The sequence below is a fragment of the Sciurus carolinensis genome, chromosome 2, assembly GCF_902686445.1.
Source record: "Sciurus carolinensis chromosome 2, mSciCar1.2, whole genome shotgun sequence".
Lineage (NCBI taxonomy): Eukaryota > Metazoa > Chordata > Mammalia > Rodentia > Sciuridae > Sciurus > Sciurus carolinensis.
The window spans coordinates 134,888,373-134,914,673 of NC_062214.1; the positions used below are offsets into that span (position 1 = coordinate 134,888,373).

The 26,301-nt window shown below is 35.2% G+C and overlaps 1 protein-coding gene across 9 annotated transcripts in view; it reads left to right on the top strand.

Moving 5' to 3' along the window:
* Npas3 (neuronal PAS domain protein 3) overlaps positions 1 to 26,301 on the top strand; it is an 829,271-nt gene that overhangs the window by 239,449 nt on the left and 563,521 nt on the right. For 8 of the 9 annotated variants that reach the window (XM_047540503.1, XM_047540505.1, XM_047540504.1 and 5 more), the window contains one exon: positions 24,477 to 24,721. In XM_047540503.1, coding sequence (XP_047396459.1) covers positions 24,477 to 24,721 — 245 coding nt within the window. Of the gene's footprint in view, positions 1 to 24,476; positions 24,722 to 26,301 lie in introns of those variants that run through there. The other variant, XM_047540512.1, reaches the window with a different exon arrangement.

The following is a 26,301-nucleotide window of genomic DNA, read 5'->3' on the forward strand; positions in this document are numbered from 1 at the left end:
AAACTCCCTATACATGTGGCATTGCATCCCTAGTACCTTGCACAGTTTCATTGTGTAGAAGATGCTCAGTGCATACGTCAGACTAATTTGACTCTTGAATTGCCCTAGCACTTTTTGCTCTGTTCAAGACCCAGTACTGTTGTAGAGGAAGATTATCTCTGGTTGTTTTTTTAAACATCATAATAAAAAGTTATTGACATTGAGATGGCCATCATTTCCAAATTATCTTCAGGGAGATATCAAAGAATAGTTCTACATGTCTTTATAGACTTACTATGAGGTATGATAGAAACATTCATCATACTTGATTAAAAAGTAGAGATAGATTTTTAGGGGTAATTTTTCTTTTCTTTTTCTGGTTTAATCTGTGTTTAAGTAAGAGTTTGTCATTATTTTTCAGAGAGGATTTCAGAGGGATAGTTCCTTAACAGCTTTTATTTGTGGGCTTTAAAAATTAAAGAATGAGAAAACAGATTTTTAAGTATTGGAGGCTGTTTATCTGAATTACTCACTGTGTTGTAGAATAATAAATTTATTGTCTCTCCAGTTGGCAACACTTATTGGAAGGCTAAAGAATGAATTTTTTATGCCAAGGAGAATGTTAGGTTATGGGCCCAAACAATTTACCTGGCTTCTTCCTTTGGATCTAGATCCGTGTCTTTGGCAATTGAATGTAAAGAATATTGCATTCTGCAATGTTGATGCCAAAAGTTCACAGGAGAGAGCATTTTTGGCAGAATATGCTTGTTTAAAGGACAAAGGTGTTTAAATTTCACACTTTATTTCCAGGGACTTGTTCATACACTTTTGGTGAAAGGGTCACAAAATCAAGCATGTGTACTAAACACGTTTCACCTTGATTAGCAGCTCAGAAAGTTTTGTGGTGGCCTTTGTTGCTTGAACTATACACTAAGGCTCATGAGGAAGCATTGAGTGGAGTGGAAATTAGTTATTGTTCTGTAGCTACAGAATTTAAATACCTTAGAACCAAAAAAGAGAGGATATTTTTACTAAGTACAATGCCTTTTGTGACCACTAACATGACTTATTTATCTCAGATATTGTGGATACAGGTTGATTTTTTAAAAAAGCTAGTATTCTACAAGCTAATAATCTCTACATTATGGTTTTACTTAAATTAAATTTTAGGTACTTTGTGGAAAATCAGTAGGGTATCACAGGATACTAAATTATATGGGTTTTTTAATATATTTTGATATAATGTCATTATTATAACATTAATATTAATTACTTTATAAATCTAAATATTTGGAGGAGTGTTAGAAATATACATTATTCCCAAAACACTGGAATTAATGTGTGGAGTTCTATTATAATACAAAGATAAGCAAAAAACAGTATGAATACAACTTCTTCTTATTATCTATGCTTATAGCTAGGTTCATGAGCCTATATTATTTTGGCCATTGTCAAATAGCCAAGTCAAAAATGTTCTCACAAATGGATGAGGGATTTGCTTCCTCAAAACTAACAATTGATTCTGTTCTAGCTTAATTATTTTTTAATGTGCATATTTTTTTTACTCTGCAATTCCACTTCTCCTGACAAACTCCTGCAATATATCAAGAAAATATATAGAAATAATTTCAGTATTATTTTAATATCAAAAAGTAGAAATAGCTTAACATATTTCTCCCTGGGTAAAAATAAATTACTACATTCATCTAATGAAGTGCTGGCTAGTGTTTAAGTCTGGGGTAGAGCTGTGTGTACTGATGTAGCCCAAAGTTCAAGACAAGTATTTACAAGTTTCAGAACTGTATCAAGAGGATGATCTTATTCATGTAAATAAGGTGAGGTTTAGGTCTGTGTGCTTTTGAGTGTGTATATCCCTTTGGGGAATGTACACAAGAAAAATTCACAATGATTCCTTCTGGGGTAGAAGGACTTAGAAGCTGGAGGAGTTTTGTTTTCACCTTTATCTTTCTCTATACTATTTGAATTTAAAAAAATACTAATTTCATCAAATGGTTTAGGTTAATTTAGAAGTAAAACACACTGAATTCAATCCTTACCTCTTGTTGGTTGTTTCTCCACATGGGATGCCATTTGATTAATGAGTGGAAAGAAGGAAACGTAAAGAAAATGGAGATAGTGTATAGTTTAATTTTGCTTGTGACAGAATTAACTGCCACATACTCCACATGCCTTCCTGGACCCACCAGATAACACATCTGTGGGCCTGACTGTCTCTCCTGCATGTGGGGGTGGGCAGCCCCTAGAGTTAGTCTTAGAATATTATTCTGGCACACCGCCCCCAACTACCCACTCAATACACAACCTGGTATTGTGGTGCTCTCCTTTGGAGCCCATCATTATGGATCCCTTTCTTAGTCTGAAGAGGGGTGTTCTGTTGTCTAGGCCAAATTATAGCTTGGATAATTACTTCTGTTCACTTCCCTCTCCTCTCTTTCTAATAGATAGCCATGCTATTTTTGTTATGATCATAATGAATGCTTAAGGATTTTCCCCCAAATTCTTTGTTGCTTTTCCATAAGTCACATGATGTATTCAGAATATTGGTTGGTCTTTTATCTCTATTTCGTAAATGGTCAAAATGAAACATAGAGAAAGCAACTGACTTTTCCAAGAAAATGGCAGAATTAGGATGCACAGAGAATAGTAACAGAGGAACTCTCTCAAGTGGGTCCTCCATGCCCTCTCCAAGAAGAGAGCTGCCACCTTTAACTTCTAAAAAAAAAAGCATTTGTTAGCAGATATCACAACATGGCATTATCCTCAGATGAAAGAAAATGCTGGGAAGAATTATTAATTAAAAGCTACATGTAATATGATTTTGTACTTTGTAATCAAACAAGTTTTAAACTAGATAAATCTGTTACAGAGCTGTTAGCCATTTTATTATACAAATAAATTTAGAGGGAGTAAGACAATTATAATTAAATGACAGGATAGGTTAAAAATAAAGAAGGTCTTAATTCTTTCAGACCTCATCAGTGTCATAGGTCATTGCTACATTGCCCTTAGAAAACCACTGCACATATGGGTCTTGAGCTCTGTATTAGATGGATAGCAGAAAATAACCAGATCATGTTTTAATCCGAAAGATCTCAAAATGCCAATCAGACCTCTGGCTTGCTCTGATTTACAGAAATACTATGTAAAATGTGGATCATAAAGCAGAATTGGCTCTGAAACACTGAATTAAAATTATTCTTAGGAAGGCTTCAATTAACTCCATAGCAAAACTACCAGTATTCTCAGTTCTTCTATAGCTAGAGATGCTTATGAGAGTGGCAGATGGCCATACAAAGCAACCATGTTATTTTATTTCCAAATTTATGTAAACTGAACTCATAAATTTTTAAAAATAAGATTTCTTAAATTTACTACAACAATTCTAGGTCCCAGAATCAAATCCTGGGATCTTCAAAGATACTTTAAATTTGTTGATTTAAAACAAAAAAAAAAAAAAAAAAAAAAACTTTTAACTCATGAGTTAAAAGTCACCTATACTCCAGGGGTTAGAACTTGTACATTCTTCCCAGTCTGTCACTCATCTAGCCAGATGTTTACTGTGTGATAAGCATTAGAACTTTTTAGGCACCCCCATTTGGATCTGGACCCTGGCTTTCCAAGTAACTTGCTGGGAAACTTTAGGTAATTATGCAACTGCTTTTAACCTCCCTGGCTTCGTCTGTCAATGCCTAACCATAAGGTTGTTTACAGATTCAGTGAGAGAACCCATATGATGAAATTAATTAGCACAGTACAAATATAGTGTGCTTAATTATTAGCTATTTTGTTAATTTTTAAATAGTGACTAATGGGAAATAGAAGAAATGGACTATGGATTCTTTAAATTTAATAATTGTTTTTAAAAACAGATCACACCACTAGCATAGAGACAAAAAACATTTTCTTGAACCAAACTTCCTTTAGGTGTGGGTTTGAGTTCAAACAGCTGGAGTTGCCTTAAACACTGACCATTGAATGGAAGCTGAATAGTAGTCTTTGCAGCATGTGCTGAGTAAATACCAGTCCAACCTTTGGAAGCCCTTCCTCTTATAGAGTGGGTGATGATGCTTGTGTGTGATGACATTGTCATTAGATATCTGATTGGAAAATAGAGCATCCCATCTACTCATATTTTAGTTCATTCCTGAGTTAGGAAAAACATTTCCCCATGGTGAAATTCTTGGAAGAAGAGGAAGTTTAGAACTGACGGGAGATATCAGATACCTCCAGTACATAGATGCCTTTCTCCTCCATCTTGCAAATTAAAAACCTGAGGCCCAGAGAAGGTGTGCCCCTGGAATTCTGTGCAGTGCCTTCTCTGCTTTGTGCTTCTTTCTAAACCTCAGTACTTCTCTCTATGCTTTGGTGAGTATGGGATTCTGATGGAGACTGGGACTCTACTTTGTTATTTAGGTTTTTGCTACAACTTAGGTCATTTTTCTCCTGAGCCAAATCAATCACTATGAAATGGGATATACGAACAGGGCAAGGAGTGGAGCTGAGTGTGTGCCCACTGTACAAAACCTCTAAGGAGCTATAGGCAATGAGGTATAAAAACAAAAGTAAGCTGTTGCCATTTGATTTTTTTGTTCCCCCTCCCCACCCCCGAAGAAGTCACAAGTACAGAAATCATTCTGACTTGTTGAAAGTTTTGGCTGTGTTCTAAACTTGAGGTTTTACCTTCACATAGATGTATTGCACTCTTGAGGCTTAAATAATTCTATCACAAGTAGTGTCATCTAAATTGAAATATGCCTTTAATATATGTCTCATTTGCCACTATTATTTATTTTTGGAAGTGGGATGGAAGCTAGGGTTGCTCTATACTAAACCACATCCCCATCCCTTTTTATTCTTTGTTTTGGGACAGGGTCTTGCTAAGTTGTTTAGGGCCTTGCTAAGTTGCTGAAGCTCACTTTGAACTTGTGTTCCTCCTGCCTCAGCTGCCTAATTTGTTGGGTTTAAAGGTGTGTGCTACTGTGCCAGGCTAGAACCTCCTTTAAAATAGAACCCTCTGTAGTTTACATTTTTAACTTAACTTACGTGTTGCCTGTATAAGAGAGGGAACAAATGAGTGTCCCTTATACCTGCACCTTAGATACCCTTAGACACACATTCTGGTCAAGTTGCTGCTATTTTCTGAGTGTCAGAGTTCCTGGTATCTCCATTCTACAGGATGGTATAGTGCACATTGCTTTGCTGTGTCTCTCATGTATAAAAATTCTCACTTCATTTTGTTTCTTTATATTTTCATCCAATTCAAGATTCATCTGGAGGTTTCTTTTTTTTTCCCCCAGTTGTTTTTCTTAGACTTAACATTGTATTTTCAACTAGGAATTAGTTTGAGATGCAATATATGCCTAAGCTATTGTGAAAGTAAAATCACACATTGTCAAGGATGCTTTCTGAGTGCCCACTCTGGAAAATCCCAGCTACATTGCTGCGATTATCTCAGAAAGAGGTACTTTTTTGCTATGTCACTAAACAAAGGCTCAAAGGGGAGCAACTATCTACACTTTCCTTACAAAAACAATTTAGCTTTTAAAAATGGGCAGGCTGGAAGATAGTGATAAGGATCTCCATCCCACAGGATGACATAGTGAGTGGAAGCAATTATAATCCCGGCATTTTACAATTATATCTGAAAAGTATTTAATGACAAGATAATGTCTGTCTTATTTAAGATTGCATTACAACCTCAGTTCCCCTAGCCTTTTGCTAGCTGCAGTAGAGTTACTTGAATGTATCTTTTGGCATAGAGTTTTCAAATATTAGTGTTTTAAAATGATGAACATCACATAATCCCTTTGTTATAGCAAGAAAAAAAGATCAGCCAGGGCACTTTCTTCATCTGGCTTTAGAGTGGATGCAAGAATCTGAGTTTTATACTTGGCCATCATCATCATCATCATTTTTTTCATTCCTTTTGATACCAACTCCATTTCTTATCTCTTCATTTTGCAGTAATAGAAGAAGCCTTAACAGTTGCAAGATTACATATTTATATCAGGGTTCAGACTGTGAATTCATTCTTTTCTGGGGAAGCAGAAAGATCATGTAAAAATGGTGACCACATGTTGACAGAATGCATGATTTAACAAAACCAAAGGCAATCATTTCAAAGAAAAATGTTTTATTTTCTGCCAGCAGAGTATAATGGAGAGAAATTGGCTGGTATTATTTTAAAAAATTGCCCAAATCACTGTAGTTAGTGTAAAATTGTCTCTGGAACTATTTCCTGTAAGTTAACCAGACATATGATTGTATCCTTTCTATTTTGAATACTGAAGCTCACATTTCAACTGTCTTGCATGGAGCCTATCAGGTGTAATAGCTCTTTGTAAAGGTGCTTCCTTCTCTTTTATAGTCCTTTCCATCTAAGCTTCCACCTCCATTCACCCCAAACTTATAAGACTTAGAGTTTGGGCTTTTTAGAACTTCGAACTGAATATTATCTGCTAACAAATCAAGACCATAAACTACTCCAAATGTGCTGTACCAGCCTGCAAAAGTCCATGTGCATTTAATGTAAACATTGTTTACACTATTAAAAGCTCTCCACACATTTTCAGTTGAAAGGAGATTTCATTTTTATTTAACATGTGGTTCATAGGGCTTGCTAGTTTTTTTCTTAGTACTTAAAGTAATTTCAAACATTACACACCAGGACCTTCTTGTGTTGTTTGTAGTATGTAGCAAGTACTATTAACAGAAAATCAGCTATATGTGTCATTGAGAGAACTGAGGCAGTGTGGTAAAATTCTAGTAGTCACATACTTTTGAGCAAGTCAATAGGTAAGCAGGATATGAGTCACTTGGTGGATGTTGATGGTAATATACTGTGTTGATCAGTAATGTTTTCAAAGGTGTCATAGGAGTTGTAGGGGATATGGTGGTTGCTTTCAGGTCAGTTAAAGACCAGATCATCCCAAGGGATCTAAGCTTGTATTTAGGAAGAACTGTGAAGTTAGCTAAACAAACAGATTGAAAAATAATGTAAATATTACTTACTCTGGGGACAGGTAGGAGTGTTGCATTTGTGTCTGTAGAGTGCCAAAATTACTGGTGTTCACCAGATATAGTAATTGATGGATTTGGATTTAGCCTGGTATCAGTTAGCAACCAACATATGCTTGTTGTTGCTTGATCCAGATGTTTGACATTCTGTGAGAATGTTCCAAGGCATTATATATACATAGAAAGTAAACAGGCACTGTTTAAAAATGAAACCTTTTTTTGCCATCATTTGGACCTCCCCTAAAAGGGGAGTATAAAAGAAGTTTTAATGTTTAAAACAGAGCTCTAATTCTTATACAAACCATATTCTTCCTTCAGCATACACAGCTGATATTTGTTATTAACTAAGAGTAACTGTTTTGTGCACTGCTTTGTCAGTTCTGGAGAAGACCCAGACTTTGTTTTGGAAAAGTGGAGGTTCATTATTGTTAAGCTGAAATTTTAGTAAAGCCAGTTTTCACTTAACATACCTGAGTTTAATAATCATACAACCTCCCTGAATCCTGCATGAAATTCAGGTTGCAAATTTACTTATTGAAGGTGTTGTGACTATAATAGATGCTATCGGGTTGAACAGTGGGGGGTCACACACCACTCTAAAACTGTAGGTAGATGGGAAGTAACTTTAATACACATCAAACACATTCAATGGTAGTTCTGTTAATGTTATAAGACAAAAACACCAAGTGAAAATAGAATCTTCAATTGAAAAGATGTCCTAGAGAACAATCCCTTTGTTTTGAGGTAAGAAAATATAGAGATGGAGAAATTAAATGTCTTGTTGAAATCATACGGCTGTTAGTGGCAGAGCTTGACCCAGGATCCAGGTCCCATGACTTGTAGATCAGTATTCAATTGTAATGAATAACTGATTTTCTTTTTATTTTTCACAAAATTGAATAGCTTTTTATGTGGACCACCTGTACCTACCCAATTAACTGTATTTGTTTTCCAGAGAACCTGTTTTTCAGTTGCTTTAGTATAGATCTGCTTACAAATCACATTTATATATACATTTTTTCCATTCAGGACCTCCCACTGACAGCGTGAACCACTTGAATGGGCTTGGCTATGATAGTTCAGCCTCCTTGTGTCTAGGGATACTTATATTCTTTGCAGTAATAAAGGAAGCAAACTCCTTTTCAAGTGGAGTTTGAGTGATACAATTTCCTTGACACGACATATTTCCATGTGATCTGCTGACCACATGGGGATCTTTTATGTTGTTGCTTTCAAAGTGCCTGGATGGGTGACTCTCCAGGAGCTATAAACCCCTCACCCAAATTTGTGCTACACAATACCTATTGATGCATGCAAAAGATGAGCACACTGACATGGAAGTAAGAAGGTACTCTTTCTTATTCCCGCTTTTCATGTACAAGTTGTCTAGAAGTTTATGGGACCTCATTTGGAATATTCTATATAAAAGACCCAAACTTGATTTTGCATATTAAGATCTAAGTCCTCTGTTGAGCATACAGTAGTAGGTGAATAAATACTTATAGAAATCTTTATGAAATGGGTCAAATTCATTCTTATTTTCTGCTTGCTATATTTCTCTCACAATTTGTGAAGAAATTTTCCAAATCAGTTGTCCTTATGTTATGGAAGAATTTGGGGTTATTTTCTCTGTAGGAATTGTCTTGATATTTTTTCTTCTTTCTCATCATCATTGTTCAAATATAGGTATTGATAACATGCATTATTACTGATAAAAAAAAAAGTTCCAAAAAGGCTTCTAAATGAAGACTGTAATTTTGTATTGGATTTCCAGTGACATGAGCAAATCACTTGCTCTTTGCCCTTATGGATTTTATAATGTCATCAGAGTCTATCAATAAAATTATAGCCTACAGTTGGACATACACTATTCCTTACTGTATTGCAAGTACAGAGAAGGGAATTGTAGCATGTCTGCCCTGGAATGCACTCCAGCAGGCTATGTATGTGTGTGTTTTCTTTTTCAATTGAGATCCACTGTACAATCAGTCCTGGAAGCTACAGATGAAGAGCAATGCCAGACTCTTACATAAGAACGTTTCTCCTGCTTTCACCTGCTGTGAGTGAAATTGACTAGAATTGTGCCATTCTGATCAATTTCATAAAGCAGCAGACTCTGCACATGGACATAGTGGCTGTCCCTTCCACCTGAGCTGTCAGCTTCCATCCCTAGGGAGAGGGATATTGTCAGAGAGTGGAAGCATGTAGCCAGAAGGAAGTGAGAAAGCCACAGATGCCCCTGAAAGGGAAGCAGATGTGTAAAAACTCACTTAAAAAGCAGAATGAAGGCCAAACTGCAGACCCAGAGCAGAATTCAGCTGTAGGAAAACAGTGTTTCCAGAACGCCTTTTGAATTTCAGAAGGCCTCTCTGGACAGGTGTCTTATTCTGAAACTTGAAAGATTTAACATTTATTGCCATCTTGAATCCTTTATCTATAATCTTTCTCACATTCTCCTTGGAGTACTACCTCTGTGTAGTTTTTTTATTTTAATTTTTTTTATTTTTGATTACTTGCAGACATACAGATCTAGAAAATGTGAAGATCTAGGAGTTCTTACAGATTTCCTCCCCATCCTTATTGTCACAGCTCTAACTTATAGAAAGGATTTATAGTGATTTGTTGTTCTGAATAGGGCCATGTATGATTACCAAGAAAGGCTAGAGAGTCTCTTGACTTTTACTTCTTGCCTCAATTTGCCTACCACCACACCACCTCCAGGATGTGGAAAGGGCTGAGACCCTCTTTTGAGGATATACATATTTTCAATAGGGAAGCATTTATGAATATCAAATTTGGAGATCTTATCTGTGTTTGCTTTCTTTTTCTTCCCTTCCCTCACTTCCTTCCCACTACAATGCCACTCCAAGGACTGATTTACTGGGTGGGTTTAATAGCAGTACTATTGAATGTGTTGTTTACTATTTATAATCATGACTTTTAAGGACATTCAGCTCATCATCAGCATAATCATCTTTCAACAAATGCTTAAGGAAGTTGTGCTATATACACAAGACACTGTCTCTCAACATTATTATTGCACTAATAAAAACACAGTGTTATTTAGTATGTGCTTTTAAGAAATAGTTAATCACTAATTTTGCAGGATGAACTGCCCTTTAATGACTCCTTGTAAACAGAGCTATTTTAATTTTTAATGGGAGATTCTTTACATGATGCCACCATGGCGAGCTGACTGAACTCTTAGTTGTGATAATATATTTGAAACTGTGTGTCTTAAACCTGTATTCATCTACATAGATGTATACAGATCTGTATTTTCGGCTTTCAGTGATATTTTTATCAATAGGCTAAATCCCGTGGAATGCTAACTTGATCTGTTTTTCTTTATTATTTATAGTCAACTTATAACCCTAAGAAGAGTAAAAGCAGAAGTTCTACCACTCAGAGGAAATCACTGTTAGTAATCCTTGTATCCTTCCTTTCAGTTCAACTTCAGCTTTCATTATTTTCCTTAATTGTATGCCTCTATCCCACTCTGCCATTGTCCCCGTCTTTGCTAAATATCTTCATATCCCATATCTTTATGTGCCAATCTTTAAATCTTACCCTCAAGAAAGGCTATTAATGGCATTAAATCACAGGTTCCTACTACCTTAGACCAAACAAGACCCACAGTGGCCTGCAAAGAGTTTAATTTTTAAAGTAAGATGACAATACTTTAAAAAACTGGATGATGATTTCATTTTAAAATTCTGGATTTTGACTTTTCTTTAAAAGGAAGACCTGACAATTTTGGGTACACATTCCCATGTAGGAACAAATATATGTCCCTAAAGAATGAATACCTGCTATTGGCAAGCAGGTGCTTTGCAGTTTTCCTCAGTTCCCACAATTCCCTTTACTGCTCACTGGCAAGGTCTTGCCCTCTATTATCAGGATTTCTGTGCTTTCTTTCACCTTGTCCTCTTTATTTACTTACACAGTTTCCTTCCATTCTTCATATATTTGGGTTTGTGATTCTTACCATAAATTAATTTACTCTAGACTAACAATTAGTCACAAAATTAAAAGCAAACAAACTATATCATTCTTCTTGCACCCACGAATTTTATGAAAAGAGGTATGACCAATCCAAGTGACTTTGTCTCTGGAAGGGACATTGAATAGAAAAAAAAAAAAGTGATGGGAAAGGAAAGAAAGTATTTGACAGACCATCAACCTAGTAAAACACCAACTTTATCTAAGCTCAAATACTACCCCTAAGGATTTTGGATGTGTTGTGTACTTGGAAAAATCTAGTTAGAGGCAACCATATATGTAATACAATCCTGTAACAATCCTGTGATATGAAAAACAATCGTATGTGTGTGTGTACTAGAAGGTGTGTTGGCGGGAGTGCTTGAAGAATGACTCAGGCCCACAGCCATGGGAACTTGGCAAAGTTGCCTTTTGCTCTTGGTGACTCATTGATCTTCACACTGTCTTTATAACTAGACTTTTGGGAAACTGTATTTTTAGAGAATAAAACTAAGGACTAAATGATTTTTATTGACTGATAACTCAAAAGGGGGACCTTGAGGGGAAATATTTTCTAAAGCATATCTCAGCCCACACAAATCTACTTAAAATACAGAGACAGCCCAGACAGCAGGTGGATTTAAAGAGGGGTTCACATAAAAGACAACAGATTATTCATTCTGGTAGAGGATCGTGTTGAACTATTATGTCAGGAGACAAGTGCCTAATCACATTATATACATTTTACTTATTTCAACTAATTATTTGACTTTGTGATGGGGGCCCATTGAGAAAATTGCTGTCTTCCATTGCCCCATTTCAGCTCAGCAGTCCCTTGACACAGTCTTACAAATCATCATGTACTTTCCTACCTCTGAGAACTCTCTCTCAATAGTTTGAGTATGTGTGTTACTAATTAATTATTAGTTCACAATCAGAAAATTTAGTGTTGACTTTCAAATGATAACTGAAACTTTTCAGTTTTGTATATATTCTATTATGATACAATCTTTTGTTTCTCCATGAGCAACTTGCAAGCTTATAAACAAGAAAACATGCCTAATTATTTTATCCTTATTTTATATATTTTAAAGATTCGTTTTATGAATTAAAATATTACTGACATTTATCATCCTGTTGTGTAACTAGATTTGGCTCAGAATAATTTATTTCTAGTTCCTCAAAGTTATATGTTTATGAGACGACTAATTCATCAAAGTTTTTCAAGAGTGTGGGATCCGTGGAGGACTAGGTCCCTAGTTGAGTGATGGAAACCTAGGAGCAAGCAGGTATTTCCTGCATTGTCTCATTTTAAAAGTACATAGATGAGGCATCATGTTTCTTTAAATTAAATCTGATGTGGTAATTCGTGGCACATAAAAACATCTAGACTGCTGCATACATATACTTTAATGCCATGGAATCACCTATCAAGTGTCTGAACCAATTAGAAATGAAAATACAGTACTCAATTAAAAAAATAATGAATTATCCTGATTATGATAGTTGGATATGTGCTATAATGCTTAGTACTGATCTTAAGTTATCATTCATTGCTGTAGGTTTTTAATCTAGACTTAGTTCAGGGTCTGAAAATGTGCTTTAGGAAGCCTGTTCTGTGCAATAGTTTGTGTGTTTATTTGTTTATGTTTTCTCCTGAGTGGGACTCTGCAGCTGCCATTGGGTTGTCAGAAGGTAGTTACACAGGGAAAAAGTCAATCACTGAATGGAAGCACATTCCATCCCCAAATGACTGCTAGCAAATTGTATACTGGGCAAAGCAATGCCTGGGGATTTCCAGGGGCCACAACAGAACATAGGAACACTGACTGCATGCTAAAAGACTCAACTGTCTGGTTGAGACCCTTTGGGGAGAACTTCAGAAGGTATGAAGACTTCTTTCAGCTCTTTTAATTCCAGTTCTCTTTAAGAGATGTGCTCAAGCTAAACATTTTCTTCAAATATTTTTTAGGCTGTTATATTGGAAGAAGTAGTGGCAGGATGACATTGGTAGCACTGATAAACCGTTTATAGAAAAAAAGTATCTTTTGGCAGTCAAGGCACTTCTCAGACTCAATTTTACTCCAGTACATTATATTTTATTTCTTTTTAATTTCAATTAATTAAAATTTAATTAATTTAATTAAAAAGAATAATGTTATTGAACATGGTTTAATATATAAATTACTTTTTTAAAAAGTTCATCAAAGAGCTAATCCCCTACACCCCATACACAAAAAGGAATGATCTAACCATGTAGAAATAAGCAAACTTAATATGTTGGTTTGTGGGAACCCATTCCAGATTTGACTATTTTCTTCTTTGTGCCTGTCTATATAGTTGTGGATATGTAACTCTAGTTAAGTGATCCCTTATACATGCTGCTTTATAAGTGCCTTTTATTAACTAGCATGTCAACACTTTACCAAGCCATTAAAATATTTTTCCATATCTACATTCAATATCTTGAAAATAACCCATGATTTATTTCTAAAGTTTATTGATCAAAGATACAGTGAATATTCTTTTAGAAATATATTTGTTCACATCCTTGGGTTTTTTTTTTTTTCTTAAAATTTTCAAAAAGTCAGACTTAGACAAATCTCTAAGACTTTCGATATGTATTTTCCAAAATGTTCCCTAGAAATGGTAATAATTTGCTATCTTGGCAAACATACACTATGACTTTGGAATCTGGATGAGAGGTGAAGTAAAAATATGTCTTAAAAAAGCCAGACAAGTGAGAGGTGGTGCATATATTCTCGTGGCTGGTGGACTTGTGTTCTCCGTTGTAGTGTTTAAAGAACCAGAGACTGCGTTACTCAGCTCTGTTTCCCAAAGGAATGCTGAAAGCTAAATTCTAATGATGTGCTTCTTGATGTCCAGGAAAAGCATGTGCTATGCCTACAGTTGTCATATGACCATAACTTTCATTATTCTTGATTAGAAGTCCCCAGACTTGTTAGTACATGCTTCCTCCTTTCCAGATATACTTCAAGGTTTTCAAAAGCTTTCCTCCACTTGGTTGTACTTTTAAAAGTATATGCAATCACACTTAAAGAAAATTAAAAGAAAAAAATGAATTTCCCCACGAGGAAAGGTAATTGGAATTTGAATTCCAAAGCAATTTAGTTTGGGACTTAGAGCAATGAACAGAAAATCTGTCTGAATTAGAATGTTTACAAGCCTGAAAAAGAGGAATTTTATTGTATATTTCATTGAGGAATTAAGTTGTTTTTTTTTTTTTTTAATCATATTTTTATTTATTTTTTTTTTAGGAATTAAGTTTTTATAACACTTATTATGAAATTTATATGGGTCATTATAAATAAAACTTTATCAGTGACTGAGTTGTTTTTTTATTAGGGAAAAGGGGAATCATGAGAACTTTATTCCTGTAGAGGCAAAATAGCACACTGGTGATAGGAACTTAATTTTGAATTACCTTGTCCAGGTTCTCATTTCTTGTCTGACCATCCTTGGCTTGGGTAAGTTACTTTCCTTCTCTGTGTTTGATTTTCTTTTGAGAAAGAGGAAATTGTATTTATGCACGTGGAGGAGATCAATTATCCTGGTTTGTCTAGTCCTGTTCCATTTAAGTCCAGCATCCGGGGAAAGTCCTTTCTGATATAAGAACACTTAGTTTTCAGAGATGGGTGTGCAAAGTACAAATCCCATAAAAGGTCTGTGTTGGTCAGCTTTTTGTCACTGTGACCAAAATACCCGATGAGAACAATTTAGAGGAGGAAAGCTGTATTTTGGCTTATTGTTTCAGAGGTTCAGTCCATGGTCAGCCAATTCCATCCCTGTGGTCTCAAGGTGCATCAAGACCAAACGGTGGAGGAGCGCTGCTCACTTCAGAGTGACCTGAGGAGCAGAGAGAGGAAAGGAAAGGGGCTACAGGGAAGACGAACCCTTCCAGGGCATGTTCCCAGTGACCCACCTCCTCCAGCCATGCCCCACCTGCATCCAGTTACCACTGAGTCAGTCCAAACCAGGAGGGACTGATTAGGTCACACCTCTTATAATCTAATCATTTCACCTCTGAGTGTTCCTGCATTAATACAGGATCTTTTGGGGGATACTTCATATCCAAACCATAGCAAGCCCCTCCCTGCAAAAGTGACTTAAAACAGCACTTTGCTTTTAGTATCTGATGGATCCAGCATGAATTATCTGCCTTTCATTGTCACTGATATTGGTTTTCCCTCCATTCACTGTTGATACTGGCAACTAAGAATGAAAGGAGACAATGTTTAAAACACTTAGAACCTGGCAGAAATATAGCAAGTATTCAAACGTGAGCATTTATTTTTAAGTTTTATGCTGTTCTTTGATACTGCTGAATACCCTTAGAAAACAAAAATAATATGTGTACTTTCTGGCTAATGATGTTTTGAAAAATGCGCAGTGATTCCTTGGGGTTCTAGGAATTCCAGCAGTTCCTCTTTGCATGGTCAGTAAAATGTCCTGCTGTCAAAGGGTGCCCACCATTCCCTCTCATTTTGCCTTTCAGCAGAGGTGCTCTGCCCCTTTCAAATATTTAGCAGCAGACTTCCTCTCAATGTGTGCTCACGCCTCCTGTTACTGTTAATGGAAGTTACACATGTGTGCTCACCAGGATGAGAAAGCCTTTATCCCATGTCGGGCAAAGACCCGTGATCCTGAATCTCTTTCTAAACTTCAGACCTGAAGAGAGCAGTGCAGGGAATTGCTGCTTTCTCACTATATTAGCTTCTTCAATTTCCTTTTAATTGGAGCCTGCAACCCAGATTCTTGTAACTTCAGGGGGATGAACAATACAAATTAAGATCTGGATGCTTTCCAGGAAGGGCCCAGTTCAAAGAACACTTTTTTTTTTTTTTTAAAGCACAGTTGTGTCTATTCACAAATCGCATGCAGTTGCCTAATGAGTCCGTATTTTCTTCTGAGGTTTCACATTTGCAAACTACACTGCTGAGAAAGTAAGTGAAGTGTTCACCCACCTCTGGTGTGAGCTGACTGATTTAATGTACAGGACAGATAAATACTAGAATAGTCAAAATCCTAAACCAGTGGCACAAAACCTTCAAATACAATATCTTCCCCTCGTTCAGGACATTCATTTCTCCCCAAGAATTCTTTTTAATGTATAAGACTTCAATTTATGTTTAAGAACTAGTAAACTATAGCAGTTTGACAGCCATTCACACTTAATTCTGTGCATTAAACCAACAGCATTCTTTTCCACAAACATCCATTGTTAGGACAATGCTCTCAGACAGAATTTATGAGAAATGGAATTATGTTACCAAGGAGATAGCATTTACTATAATGAAGAGTAGATCCTAGAAAATGGCCCCTTTTACAGCAGCTCAGAGCAGAGCCACAAAAGCAATTGATTGGTCTTGGCATTTAGTCTTATATCAGCTGTGTCATCCATAGCTTCAGGAGTGAGAACACTAATCTAAAGTGACATTTCTGTTCTGGCGGGCTTTTCTGCCCTGATGAAAGCAATTACTTCATTCCTAAATGATAATTTGCAGGAGTTTCAACCACTTTAATTGATAATTTTTTTTTGTTCTGAGTTCAATTGTGAAGTGATTAGCTGATTTGGTAAATAGAAATTTAAGGTGTGAAATATACAAGTTGCTCCAAGGTAAAGTGCTGTTTATTGGGTGGAGAGAAATTACTTGATAAAGCTGCAGTTTTTTCCATTATTATGGAACAGACAGTTGTAAGCTTAAAGTTCTAGGGGAAAATGAAGAACAAAACACTTTGATTCACGAGGTTTTTTTGGCAGACCCCAAAGCATACAATGAATAGTTTGGTCTTGCTGTGGTTCATTCAAGGGTTATTTGAATCAAGGTGAACATTGGTTGAAAAGGGCTGTGCAGACCTCTCAGCTTGCTTTATTACTATTCTAATGACTCATTCTGGAATTAAATCCTCTTATTTAAAGTGTTAAGAATAAAAACACTCATTGGCTAAAACCAATTAATTTAATTATTAAGTTCAAACATACACAAGACATTTTCTGAAGATGAGGGAAGCCATTCTGTTGAATGGCTTTAATTACTCTTTTGATCTATTTTACCACAAGTCAAATGAGTCATGATTATTCAATCAGAATATATCTTAGTTTAGAAATGGTAAGTATGCATCTTGGTTTTGATACTTTATCAAATGTTAGCAGTTGCAGATGTTTTTGACACATTCTTAAGCAATCAATTTCATATTTTCTTACATGTGGAAAAATAATGGTCATTTCACATGTTAAATGAGAAAAATAAAGCAAGAATGAAGGTCAAACTGATTTAGCACATCAAACAGTCTTTGTCAGCCAAGCTTAATATATCCTGAGTTTGTGGAACAAATGAAATTTTGCTGCTATGTTACACTTTGCTTCCAAACAACCATTACAACTGGTTTTATATATTGTGTGCGCATCAGACCATCAAACAGTGCATCTTTACTGACGTGTTGCTGCAGTGATGATCTACAGCAGCAATCTGCCATTTATATAAGGGCAAAATGTGCATCTATATTTAGTTGTGAAATTGGCCTATTATACTCTTGATGTTTACAGAGGCTAACATAAATTAATGATGACAGCTATGAGCAGTGCATTAGTTAAGCAGCATAGTTCTTACCTTGAACTTGAAGGTTCCAGTTTTAACTTCTAGCCTATACTGCCCAGCTTTCTTCACATGTTAAATGAAGATTTCTGAAATTATTACCTTTTCTTATAAAGCATTAAAAGACTTCAATTTGGGGGCTTTGTTGTTCATAATTCTACCAGGTAATAGTTGTTTATGCATTTCTCTATTACTTTACCTTGTAAGAAGGCTGATATTTATAATCATGCTGAAAAAAAATACTCCTGAAAGAGTTTTTTTCTTTGATTTAATTGACTTCTAACTCTGTGGTGTCAATGTAGGGAGGGCTGCTTCACTAAAAGTAATGGAGGAAGAGCAAGCATTGCTTACAGAATCTTTATTGCATATTTTCCCTGGGAAGCCTCCTCATTCAGCTCATGTCGGGCAAGTGTAGGTACTGGAGTAACTATAGATTTCACCGTTAACTATGACCAGAGATCTGACAAGTATGCAGGTGTTCAAAGGTTCATGAGTTAAAATGCTGAAGCCTTTGATGAATTTTTGATGGCTGCATTTTTAATACAGGTCGACCTTCTTCCTTTGAGGCTGCATGCCAGATTAATTGATAAATAGTAGAAGTCTGTAGTGCTGGGTTCTCCTAAGCAAAACAAGTAGGAAAATCCATAAAAACCTGCCTTTGTGGATCCTTAGAAGTACTTTAAAAAGGTAAAATTTAAAGTAGTTTTGACCCTACCTCTCCTGTCCCCTACAGTTAGGTAATCAGAACCTGCCATGTTCCTTTATAAAGACCAGATATTGTATTCTTAAAAGTTTATATGAAGGTGTTCATACCAAAGTGTAGAGAGAAGATTTTCATGGACAGATAGTGTGGGTATATCAATAATGTCAATAGAAAAAACTGTTCTATTAATATTATGAATTATAAAAATGGATGAAAACATGGTTATGAAGAAATCACCAGAGAGGAAGAAATATTGTTTCTCTGTGACTATTTGTTATTTTCACTCTTTGTTATCCTCTGTAAATGTTCAGCTGTATTATTTCCATGAGATAAAGTGGGAAACCAAAGAAATCAATTTTTCCAAGTTAAGTTTGATCAACCACAAAGAATAACTTTTATTAATTTAATGAGTAATCAAGTCCAAAGTTCTATTTTCCCCACTATGGACAAGTGACCCAATAATTGATCAACACCCTGATCTAGTTCTATGAGAGATTCATGAAGTTTACAAATCATGTCAATTTTAGGATATAGGCTTTGTGATATTAGTAGTTCCTCTTCTTTAACTTGGTAGTGGTTGTCATATTTTGCTGGTTTCTGGCTTAGGCAGAATTTCATAATTTGGCTTTGGCTCTAATATGGCAGCCAGGGAGGACAGATATTGTCTAACTTCCATACTTCCCAGAGCAGTAGATGTCCTGGGTGAGCTCTCCATGGTCCTGGATTTAGGGCTCTAACTTCTAAGAGAACTTTCAGACTTCTAATCTTTAGAAGGTATTTTGAGAAATCACCTTCCTTCTAAGAGTACATATATACTTTCCAAGTAAGAATTATCATTGTCATTTAAAGATCTTTGACTGTGCTTTCACAGTCTTACTAAGTAATCCATTCTCTTAACTGTTTACATACTTATTACAATTACAAAATGTGTTGGGGGCAGAAATCTCATGAAAATAGAAAGGAGACCAGTAGAGTAGAGGAAAGGGACCAGGGGTGAAGAGAAATGGAGGGAGGGAAAGGGAAAATATTGTGAAATGATAATGATCAAATCACATTTTTATATTGTATGCATGTGCAAATATCTAGCAATAAATCCCACTATTATGTATAATCGTAATGCACCAATAGAAATGTAGAAAAAATATTAAAAATTATTTATTCAATAAAAATTGCTTTTCCAGTAATTCAGTGCCATTTTTCAGTTTGGTCTACTAAAAAATGACTATTTATTATCCTGTAAGAAAATAATTTACTTATACACCTTTAAGCTTCCATTAATTAAACATACGTAGGTGTATTTGAACAACTCAATGAGTACACTTGTGATATACAATGGATAGACCATAGGAATAATAATAATAATAAAAAGAAAAATAAGCAATAAAGGAGTATTGTTTTTCTTATGTACCCAATGTAATATGCCAGAACTAATGAATAGGAATCATTTTAATAAGAAAAGAGTGTACATTATAAAAGAGCATTGTGGACATTCAAAAAATAGAACTGTCTGTGTGAAGCGAGTTAGGTTTTCATTTATCATGTCTTGTATTGTATTACTGTGTGCCTAGCACCATTGTACACATGTACACCAAAAAAAAAAACATTTTATTTTTAACAAAAAATTTATGTAGTAGATAATATTATCATCCTATTTCACAGACAAGAAAAACTGAGGCACTAGAAGTTAAATAATGCTCAATTTTAATAAGTAATAGAACTAGGATTTACATGCAGGAAGTCTGTTTCCATATTTCATGTTTTATAAGAGGAAATACTGGATATTGTTACCCTTTTGGTTGGGAAGATGGACCCCTGTTGATAATCTGAACACCATTTACTATCTACTGAAAATATACATGTAAATTTGCATATTTATATCCTAGAAATGTATTATATATGTGTATATAAATACCTGTGTGTCTTTTGAAATTATTTTTTAGGGGGGTATTGGGGATTGAACTCAGGGTCACTCAACCACTGAGCCAAATCCACTGTCCTATTTTGTATTTTATTTAGAGACAGGGTCTCACTGAGTTGCTTAGTGCTTTGTTTTTGCTGAGGATGGCTTTGAGCTTGAGATCCTCCTGCCTCAGGCTCCCAAGCTGCTGAGATTACAGGCAGCTTTGGAGTGCTGCAGTGTGCACCGCACCTGACAAATTATTTCTTGATTTTTTTTTTTGTTTGTGGTCATAATTTTTGTTGAGAATGAAAATATAGCCACCAAAGAGAGTTGACATTTTCATAATCTTTGTTAAGGATTAATGGAGGGGCTGGGGAGATAGCTCAGTTGGTAGAATGCTTGCTTTGTAAGCACAAAGCCCTGGGTTCGATCCCCAGCACCCCCCAAAAAAAAAAAAGGATTAATGGAGATACTTTTTGTTCTGCTAACCAAGGTTTGAATGGAAGAACATTAGAGCAGTGGGAAGTTTAAGCTCAGGAAGTAACTAATTGTCAATCACTTTAGATGGATTAGTACCATCACATTTACTCATCTATAACCAATTTATTCTTTCTTTAATATTCCAGAAATGCAACCATTTTTTTTTAAATTTAGAACAAAATATACAAAGTTTATTTTAGGCTTTAATGTAGTCCTTAATTCAATTTGAAAATTGCTTCTAACTAGGCTTTACTTTATAAAAGCAAGCAAAAGATTAATTGACAATCTGTGTTATTGTCTTAAGGTCTTTAGCTTCATCTATTATACCAGCATCTCAACCACCTTTATAATCCTTTGGTTGTGTTTTATTGCTGTTACCCTCAAAACCAATTACTACTTATTACAGACAGTGCTATCCTTCTGAAAGTCTTTTAAACTACAGTGTATGTATAATGATGTGATGCAGGAGTCATGGAAAACCTTTATTATTAAAATTATGGCCAAGAAGATTATTCCAGTAGGGTGATACAGTCTGTTACAGAAAAAAAAAAAATTGGAGAGGATGTACAGAAGAACAAGGGGGTAGCAGTGTAGGTACATAAAGTAAGTCCTTTCCAGTACCATTTTAGAAAAGTAACTGAAACATGATGCGTAGGCAGAGGCATCCAAAGCCATTAATATCTGTTTACTTTTCTTCCCTGAGTAGACATAGAAAGGCCGTTTCCCTTCTATCTATCCTTTGGAACCTTTGGGATTGACCTCTGTAATCTTGAGCTTTGCTTCTCCATGAGGATCAATTCTTTTCTCTTCTAATCAAACCACATTTTAATTTATTTTTAACTGACAGTAAAAAGCATAAAAGATGTACATATTAATACATATTAATGGGGTGACATGTAATTTTTTAATATATGTTTATATTGCATAATGTTGAAATCAGGTTAAACACATTTATTTCTTCAAACATTTATGATTTCTTTATGGTGAAAACTTTTGAAATCCCTTCTAGTTTTTGGCAATGTACAGTGTATGATTGTTTTCCATAGGTACCCTTATTGTGCAACGCACCCAAGAACTTCCTACTCCTATCTAACTGTAGCCTAGTGTTCATTCATCTACCTTTCCTTATCTCTCCCTCCTCCTTTTATGTTCCTGGTCCTCATATGCATTAATTTTTTCTTAGTTTATAAGCAAGTCTATGTATTAATAGCAATTTCAGAGTAATTCCTTAATCCTTCACTTTGGGTTGCATAGAGAAATTCTTGGTATGGATACTAGGAATATTAATTTGATAATATTCCATTTATGAGTACTTGGTTGACACATATAAAAAAATTACGCTAATATCCACATAAAACTACTTTCAATATTGGTTTCCCAAATTAGCACCCAATTGTAAAATGATTCCATGATCTATATTTGACTATTTATTGGACTTGTGACATTTTTAAGAACTTTAATTAGCTGACAAAATTAAGTTGGAAATTGTTGTATGAAAATTCAGAATTTCTTCACTAGAGGTTGCAACACTTGAAACCTGGCAACACCAAGCAAGCCTTCCCCAAAGCACTGGTCAGTTGAAACTGTGTGATGTCCCATTTTCAGGGTTGTTGTTCTCCACAGCCCCTATCAGCCCTCTTCACTCATTGACGTTTCCTGCCTTAACCTTAAAATCCCTTGAGTTTGTAACCCCTGCTCTAGAGCTCTATCATAGTCATTTACTGAACCCAAAAAGTGTGTGTATAGCACACCTTCTGAAGTAGTATTTGATTACAAGAACACAAAAAAAGCAAAGCACTGAAGTTGAACCACTGCATCTTCCCCTGTTTACAAGTGTTGGAGAAAATGTCAAAAAATTTAATTCCTTTGGCACAGCCAACTTAAGTGTTGTTAGATAAATTGTTTTTATTGTACAAAGGGAGGTCTAAGATTCTTCTATCTAAGATGTTAACTTGGATCCTGGTATACTTACACTCTGTCAGATCCTAAGATTTCTCTCACTTTACGTACATAGTTTGTAACAAAATAAAATTGATCATTAATAGAATCAATTGAAAATAGACAGAGATGCTGAGAAATCAGTGCCAGAACAAATCTGTTTCTTGTAAATTAGTGATGTTTCTGCCTATAGTTATTATCTAAGTCGTATCAAGGGACAAAGGTGTGTCACCTGTGACTGCTGTTATTCTGAAAATGATAGCATTTACTTGTCCAGTTTTGAGATATACATACTTAGCTAATAAGGAATCTTTCATTAATAGAGTGAACATAATAACCTGATTGGGATATTAACCTAGCAAATATCTGACCAGAGTATTATGGCATTTCTTAAATTATAAGGATAATCAGTAAGATACTTTTTGGGTCTGTAGTGAATGCAATTTCTACTGTGAACAATGTCAGGGTTGTTCTATTCTAGATTACACTTATATATATATATATATAATGTATATATATATATGTGTATATATATATAATGTATATATATATGTATATTTAGTTGTAGACGGACATAATATCTTTAGAGCTACAACCCCAACTCTCCGTTGTATATTAATAGAGAATGGAGCTACATTGCTGAACCCATTTTTATCTACTCCTCTGGACTTGCTTCCTTTCTTGTTTCTTTCTTGTTATTTTATGCTGGGAGACCACAAAGCTAGATTCAAAGATTTAAAATGCCTTCAGAGTTCAATGACATGGATAATTTAATATGATCTTATTAGTATCTTGGTAATGTAAATATTACTCAGTTACTTATCATCAGGGTCTGATTCTGAATGCATTTCTCATCAGACACAAAGCAGAGCAATTCAGAGAAGGTGGAATTCTCCCATCAGATGCTCACACACAACTTCAGTTGTGCTAGATTCTGCCCTCAGCAATATGAGCCCACTTCAAACAGAAATGCACATGAATAGTTAAAGAAAAATGCTGGATCCCACCTGTTGCCTCTTCTGTGAAGTAATATGTCTATAATGTTTATAAATTTTAATAACCCAGACAGGGATTTATCTTTCAACATTAAATTTATATTATCCTAAAGTTTGACTTTTTTGGTCATGTATTCTCTAGTATCTTGGAGAATATCCATTTACTAATGCATGTCTGTTAATAAAGAATGTGGTGCTCTCTTATCAACCAAATATCAGCACATTTTGAAGGTTGCATTGAAATCTTTATTTTCAATGTGATGTTTTCTTCGTCTGACTGAAGGTGTCGTGATCCTTCCCAAGGGCTGGAAACATCAACATTATATTTGTTGATTCTGTCAAAGTGAATTGTGTTTGTGTTTATCTTTTGTTCCCCAAGATTATAATTGAAATAAATTTTTCACAATGTTTCCTTTTAATGGTTTAAGAGCCTATGGTAATGAGAGTTGAATGAACCAAATCATTAACTTGAGAATAGGTATATGAATGCAAACCCAATCTTTTAAATTGTTTATAGCTGATAACATCAAGCCTCACCTGTAAACCTTATGTTGTGTCTTAGAAACAATGACTACATCTCAGTGCATGAACAATGGAGGGGAAAAAATAAACCTAGTGAGCAAAATGCTACTTTCACTCATTGGAGTAAATGTGACAAGAGACCAGAGATGGAATTTATGATTTTAATCACATTGTCTACAATTCATTTTACTTTGGCCCTTGAATTTTTAAGTAGTTTTTGGTAGATTTTTCCTGGGGAATAAAGAAAATAAAAGGAAAACAGTTTCTGTCTGATGACAGAATCACTTATTCTAAACAACACTTTCTCACTACTTTGATTTCAGTTTACAAGCACTGAGAAAGGAGAAATCCCGAGATGCTGCTCGCTCCCGCCGGGGGAAAGAAAATTTTGAGTTCTATGAATTGGCCAAGTTGTTGCCTCTTCCTGCAGCCATCACCAGCCAGCTTGACAAGGCATCCATCATTCGACTTACAATTAGTTATCTGAAAATGAGGGACTTTGCTAATCAGGGGGACCCTCCGTGGAACTTGCGAATGGAAGGCCCTCCACCCAACACATCAGTAAAAGGTATGTTTTAGGTCACAGTTCAGTGTGGCATTTGGTGGTCTATAGCTGTCTCTAAGTTGAAATGTTTACCATCATCCTTTCTTCTTTTCCTGCATATCAAATCCTTTAAAGGGATACAAATGTGGAAATCTGAACTCTGCATGAGAAAGACACCATGTGAAGGTGAAATAAACCTCTTCTATTTCTATTTTATTTTCAAAAAGTCTGTCAGCCTAAATATACTGCTACTTTATATGGGATTTCTTAGAAATGAGAATGAGTAGATTTACAAATTAGTTATTCTTGGATTTAATGTATGTTATATTAATACATATAAATTATTCTTGATGGGTAGAACATGGAAATGCTTGTTAAAGGATGAAACTAATAAGTTTTGCCTTAAGTAACCAAAGAGAGAAAAGAAGAGAGTCCAACTTGAGCAGGAATTTTTGAGTTAATGATTTTATTGACCATAAAAATCAATCCATGTATTAATGTTTCATGTTTCTCTATAGACATATTGCCTAAAAGTTATAAACATATTTGTTCTTCAAATCCTTGATGCAGTTACTCTTTAAACTCATTATTTTAAAATGTTGGGTCTTTTTTACTCTGATGTTCATGACAGATATTTTCTTGTGTGTTCCCCAAGTCTCTAATACTTTAGGGCATTTTTAGCATTTGAATATACATGCATATTATTTACTGAGGTATATGTGGTATTAGCCATTGATTTTTCTGTCTTTAAAGTTGTGTTACTCAAGGCATGTGATTTAAAGTGTCTGCTAGAGTCTTACATCCTAACCTTGTACTTCGGCCCTTGATGAACTTGGAATAAAATTGGGCATTGGAAAGGCTGGATTAGGTGTTTTAGTTTTGTGATGACACCTTTCAACTACCTCTGAAAAGATCCCAACAGTCTTAGCTGTTGTAGGAAAGGGTACTGATGGGGAGGTATACTCTTTTGTAGGACTCTGATGGAATTAAAAGCTCAAAAGCAGTGATTGTTTATAATTCCACAGTGAGAGCTTTGGTCATGTATGTGTACACGCATGTATGAATGTGTTATAGGTTGAGCATCCCTAATTTGAAAATCCTGAACCCAACATACCCCAACACTTTGAACACTTTGAACACTTTGAACATGATGCCACAACTGGGAGATTCCATACCATGAAGCTTTGTATCAAGTGCAAAATTATTTAAAATATTTTATAAAAGGCTCTCTGTCTAATGTATATCTGACACATGAATGAATTTGGTGTTTAGGCATGGATCCTATCTCTAAGATATCTCATTACATATGCCTAGATAGTTCCAAATTTGAAAACAACCTGATATCTGTAGTACTTTTGATCCAAGCATTTCAGATAAGGGATACTTTACTTACTTAAGAATTATGGTGTGCTTATGAGAGGAAGAAAATTAGAATTTAAATTTAACAGGTTATTTTTCTCTAGAGCAGTGGTTGGCAAACAGTTTTTGTAAAGGGTCATAGAGTAAATATTTTAGGCTTTGGAGTCTACTCGATTCTGCCATGATAGCTTGAAATAAGGCATACGCAATATGTAAATGAAAGGATGTGGCTGTGTTCCAGTAAA